The sequence below is a fragment of the Varanus komodoensis genome, unplaced genomic scaffold, assembly GCF_004798865.1.
Source record: "Varanus komodoensis strain SLA01 unplaced genomic scaffold, ASM479886v1 scaffold34_3, whole genome shotgun sequence".
NCBI lineage: Eukaryota > Metazoa > Chordata > Lepidosauria > Squamata > Varanidae > Varanus > Varanus komodoensis.
The window spans coordinates 211,874-217,377 of NW_025335855.1; the positions used below are offsets into that span (position 1 = coordinate 211,874).

A 5,504-nucleotide genomic window follows, 5' to 3' on the forward strand; every position below is an offset into this window, starting at 1 on the left:
CGGCGGGGGGCTTCGAGGCCGGTGGATCGCACGCGACCGGGCGAAACACGGACGGATCGCGGGATTCGGATTTCAAGCGATGCTCTGCGCAGAAGGAGCGGGCGCCGCGCGCCCCGCAGCCCTTCAGTTCGGAGGAGCGAGGGTCGGGGGAGAACCAAGGCTGGAGACGCACCTCACGGCCACGGGGCTCCGCGCTGGCTCGGAGGGAGGCGGCGACGCCTGTGCGCGCCTCCTTCGGGCCGGTTCGTTCTCAGCCAGCCGCCTGCGCGACTCCCTCGGCAGCTGCAGACGCGCGGGCGAAAGGAAGAGAGAGTTGGGGAAGACGCGGGCTCTGCGGGGGCCAAGTCCGTGGACGTCCGAGGTGCAAACATCACATGCCCAGATCTGGTGGGTGGACCCAGAGATCGGATCAACACCGGGCAGGCTGCCCCTGCGTCCGGCGTGAGCCATGTGCGAGGGGCCGTGCGAGCTCTCGCAGAGCTGTTCGCCCGGCGGCTCCGGAACCGGGGAAGCGCGAAGCAGTCCGTGTCCTGCCCGGCGGCGGCAACGGCAACGGCATCGCAGGGGGCGCCGCGTTCTCCTCGCACCACGCCGGCCCCGCTTCCTCCTTGAGTCGGTGCTCCCCGGGCTGCCGTCGGTGCGCTTCGATGCGAGGGGCGCGCGCAACGCAACCAGCGTGCGGGAGGGGGGCTCCCGGGAGCTTTGGAGCCCGGCAAACGCCTCTTCGGCCGGCTGGAGACCCCCGGGCGTGCTCCCCCGTCACGGCAGAGCATTCGTCTCGGGAGCATTTGCGGAAACGCCACCCGCTCGTCTCCGCGGCTGGACCGGGTTTCCCCCGCTGCGCCTAAAGCGCGGCTCTGTCAAAACGGGGCTCGCCTTCCGCCGCACGGGTTGGCGTCAGGGTCTGGGGGCAGGACCCGCGGCCAGGCAGCGGGGGAACGGCAGCGGGGGAAACGGCAGCGCGCGGCGACACCTCCGCGGCTCGCCTCCCGCAGGTCCCCTACGCCCTCCCGGGGGATGGGTGCGGGAAGCGCCTAGGGACTTGGCGTTTCGCAGTCCCGCCGGGCCGGGGCCTCGTGCGGGACAGGCCGCCTGCAGGTGCGAGTGAGTGCCCGGCGATCGCCCGCTCGGGTGCGCGGAAAGGCCGGCGTGGGGAGGACTCCGGCCGCCAGATGCCGCCACCCGCTCTGCCCGCGCGGGACGGGCCGCCCCAGGCCCCCGAGAAGCGCGAGAGAGTCGGGAGAGCTGCAGGGCCCGGGGAACGGGTACGGGAAGGCCTCGCCCCGCCGGACGACCCCCCCCCCCCGCAGAGCAGGGTACATGTTTATGAGGACACCCCAGGCCAGGTGCTCGCTGCTTAAAGTTCGTTTGGCTTGACAGAGAAGACCCCTGCCTGCGCGCTGCGTGGATCGCTCTCTCGCCCTCATGCGCCCCCCAGCTGCTCGCCTCCTTGCCCTCCGGCGAGCGGACCTCTCCGGGAGGGAGGAGGCGCTTTGCCCGCCGCCGGCCTCGGAAAGGCACGGACCGCGCAGCCACTCCGCCCGCCGTGCCGCGCCGCCCCGGACGGCCCGAGGGAGAGCAGGCAGAGCGAGGGCCGTCCTCGCAGTCTTTCCAGTGCTGGGCTCGTCCTTCTCCTCGACACGGTGGTGTTTTTTTCAGTCCCAACACCCCCTTGTTTGGGGGCTCGTTTCAGAGCTGGCTTCTACCCCACATCGCCTTGAGGGCTTGAGCGAAGGCAGGCTGGCTCAAGGCCGCTGTGGGTCAGTCCCAGCTCTGCTAAATCGCACTGCCTCGTCCGGGGGTGGGGGGTATAATTAGTCTTAATTGGGTCATTTGGCCTGGATGAATAGCCACTTAACACCTTCCAGCCATTCCGTTGTCGCCGTAGGTCCGAAATCCCCATAGAGACATGCCTCTGACTTCGCAGGAAGAGTCGTCCCGCAAGCGAAGGGAACCCGCGTGTCGCCACGGGCAAACCCCACGGAGCGCGAACCTGGTCAGCGCCCAGCGAATTCAGGCTGGCGAGGCCGTGCTGCACACGCGGGCAGAGAAGGCGCCCGCCGGTCTTTGCGCGTCCCGGAGTATCTTCTCGGGGCCTATAAAAGGTCCTGCGCGAATTCTCGAGCCCCAGCGGAATTCAGGGTCTGACTCCAGTTTCCCGCAGTCCAGGCGGCTCTTTCCCAGTTCCGGCGCTACCCCCTCAAAGCCCCCTTCTTTCTGGGCAGGTCTGGGGGGCCGCCGGGGGCACAGCTCGCTCAGCCCCCAGAAGGGGAATTCTCAGCTGAAGACGGAGCGGAAGCTCAGCTGAACGCAGACTCCGTTTGCTTCACACTCGGTCGGGATCGCACGCTTCGGCTTCCGGTTTCGCACTTGCATCGCACTTGTGAACGTGCAACCCGATCCGAGGCGTGCTGACCCGCAAGTGCCGGGCCGCACGGTCGTCAGCGGAGTGGCGGGCAAGCAAGTCCGCACAAACGCCTCCGTCTTTAACGACGCACAAATCAGCGGGGTGAAATGCTTCGTGCGAATGCTTTTCGGTCGCGCTGCCCTTCCTGCTGCGGAGTCCTCGGAAAATCCGTCCCAGAGCTAACGTAGCTCGTCCAGTCTGCTCCTATTTCAGAGGCCTTCTATGAAAATCACAGAAGCTGACATCGTGCGGCCCACCAGAGCAATCCTGTAGACTTACACACAAGTAAACGCGTGTCTAGCACTGCAGCCTGAAGAGCTGCGCACACGAGTTTGCGGCTGCAACCCCATAGATTCGTCTCCAGCGGCTTTGAAGGCAGAGGGAGTCTCTCGGCGTACAGTGCCGATCCGACACGCGTTTCTCCAGTCGGTTTCAGCGGGAGTTACTCCTGGTATCGAACCGACCTGCATCCAGCCTGGTTCTGCTGGGCTGGCGGGTCCAGAGAGGCCCGGGAAGGGGTCTCATCGCGGGGCTCGCCCAAGCGGAGGGCACGGCGAGGCGGCGACGGCTCGGATCCCGGCGGACGAAGCTCTCTTCCCTGGGCGACTTCTGGGGGCTCTGCCACAGCGGAACAACCCTCAGCCCCCCCTCAACCTCCATCCGAAACGTCGTCCTGCCCCGGGCGCAACGTCTCGGATCGCAGCGCCGTGGAGGCCGGGAGCGCCCGGGGAGATCGGCTCGGGTAAACAACCCACCCGCCCGGCCGGGGCAGAACCGAGCCGAGCCACACCGAAAGGCCTGGAAGTCCGGTCGAAGCCAGTGGGACTGAAAGACCTGGAGATCCGGGCACCCGCGCAGGGCCCCTCGCATTGCGGGCCTTCACGGAGGGTCTCCGCCGCCCAGCCCCAAGGCCACGCGAGGCAAACGGGCGCCGTCCCCAGGGAGCGCTCCCCCCCTCCGAAGTCGCTCCCCTGAAATCCAAGAGATCGCCCCGGCCTCTCTCCAGACTCGTGGGATCGCTCTGGGCGGCGGCGCTGCTTTCTAGCGACGGGCGCAGGATGTGGCGCAAACCGGGCGGCGCGGCGTGCTCCAAGGGAGGCTTCTGCGCTCGCAGGAGCCGTGCGCGGGTCGCGCCAGGGCCGCCTTCGCACGGGCCTGCCCCGCTGCAAAGCTCAGGCGAGGGTGGCGGGGAAGCACGTGGCCGGGCACCTCTCTGCCCAGCGGCGGCGCGGGGGGAGCGCCCCTTTGGGGCGGCGGCGGGGGCGGCGGGGGGGCCCTTCCGCGGCCCGCGGTGGCCCCGCGCGCTCGGCTCGCCCCTCGCGCGGCCAGGGAACGAGGCCGGCGCTCCGCCGCGGTCCTGCTGCGGGCCCCGAAACCGGGCGAACGCGGCAGGGCCCCGAGGAGGGGGGCCTGCTGGTCTGGGCACCCGCGCTCCGCCTGCCGCCCCCGCCGCGGGGAGGCCTCCGTGCCCGCCCGAGATGAAGCGGCTCCCCATCTCCTCCTCGGCCGCCGACTGCAGGAGCGCCCCTGCCTCGCGGGATCGGCCTTCCGAGCGGGCCGCGCCTTCCTTGCCTGCCTCAGAAGGTGGCGTGCTCGTCCCGCCGAGCGGGGCCCGGGCGACTGCCCCGCGCCCCGGGTCGTCCTCCGCAGCCGGGCGACGCGCCCTGGAAAGGCCTCCTCCCCCTTCGATGCTCCCCGGGAGACGGCGCTCTCTAGCGCCCTTCGGGGCCGGGAGCATCGAGAACGCGGAGGCGCCTCTCGTCACTCACCGCCGCTTCTTCGCATACCGCGCACCTTAAAACACGCGCATGAATCGGCGGGCGCACCCGAAGCTGAACCGGCGCGAGAAAGGCCGGGAGCCGAGGCTGCGGGAAATTCGAACCGGGTCAGGCAGAACCTCTGCGGAAAGCAAGCTGCCGGTGGGGCGCCGTGGGGCGTCCGGTCTGGGAAGGGTGAAAGGCCTCTTAGGGGAGAAGGGAGAACTCTGGACGACCGGGAGCCGCAGACTGCGCGGCCGACTCGGAAGGGCACCTCGGAGGCGTCCGGCAGCGCTGTCCCTGCGCGCCCTCCGAGAGCGCTTGGGCAGCGGGGCTGGCCGGAGCCGTCGGGCGCAGAAGCCGCGCTGCAACGGCCGCGACCTGCGCGCCCCGCGAGGCTCTTTCCTTCCACTTCGGCGTGGCAGCGGAGACGCGTCCACACCTGCGCGAAGGGAAGCGAAGGGAAGGGAAGCCGCCCTGCCTCGGGGACCCAGCTCGCCCGCCCGCCCCTCCGGGAACCGACGGGCAGCACGCGCGGGCCTCGTCTCTGCCGAAAGCTCGGCCGAGGAGGGAGGCGGCAGCGGTCCTGCCCTCCGGGGGGAATCGCGTGGCAGCCCGGATCAGACTGACCTGGATCCACGGTCCCTGAGCGAAGGCGTGCGTGCGGGGCCGGGACCGAGGCTGAGCGCGTCTTCGCGCCGGGGCGCCCAAAGCCACGGACCCCGTTCCGCCCCCCGCTCGCAGCCCCCCTGCGGTCAAAGCCGCCGCGCTTCCTCGCCTCTCCTCGGCGCTGCCATTTTTACCCCGCCTCGAGACCGACCGCTGCCGGTGGGAAACCGGGTTGGAGGGCGGGGCCCGCCGTGGGCCCCCGGCACCGCTCGCCGCTCCGCCCAGCACGCTGCTCCCGGGGGCCCCGCGGCTCGGGAAGCGCGCGGAGCAGGGGCGCGGGCGCGGCGGGCCACTTACCGTCCGGCTGCTGGGTGTCGCTACCGCTGGTCAGCCCGGGCGACTCCAGCAGGCTGCGGCCGCTCTCCGCGACGCCCTCGTCGGCCTGCGCGGCCGCCAGGTCGCCGGCCTCCTCCAGGTCCAGCAGGTGGCTGACGGAGAAGTTCTTCTTGGCCTGCAGGCTGTCCAGGCTGCCGCCGGGGCTCTCGAGGCGCGCGGGCAGGCCGGCCGGCGGCCGCTCCAGGACGTGCACGTAGCTGGAGGCCATGGCTTCCCCCGCGGCACCGAGCGCGGAGGCGGCGGCGGCGGCGGAGCTCCCCTCGCCGCCGTCGCCGCGGAAGCGCCGGGGGCTCCTCGCAGCGCGCCCGGCAGCCGGCTCGGCAGCCCGCGGGCGG

The 5,504-nt window shown here is 71.0% G+C and overlaps 1 protein-coding gene across 2 annotated transcripts in view; it reads right to left on the reverse strand.

Moving 5' to 3' along the window:
* PRRX1 (paired related homeobox 1) overlaps positions 1-5,377 on the reverse strand; it is a 50,049-nt gene extending 44,672 nt beyond the window's left edge. For both annotated transcript variants that reach the window (XM_044439382.1, XM_044439381.1), the window contains exon 1: positions 5,131-5,377. In XM_044439382.1, coding sequence (XP_044295317.1) covers positions 5,131-5,377 — 247 coding nt within the window. The remainder of the gene's footprint in view (positions 1-5,130) is intronic.
* Positions 5,378-5,504: the final 127 nt, after the last annotated feature.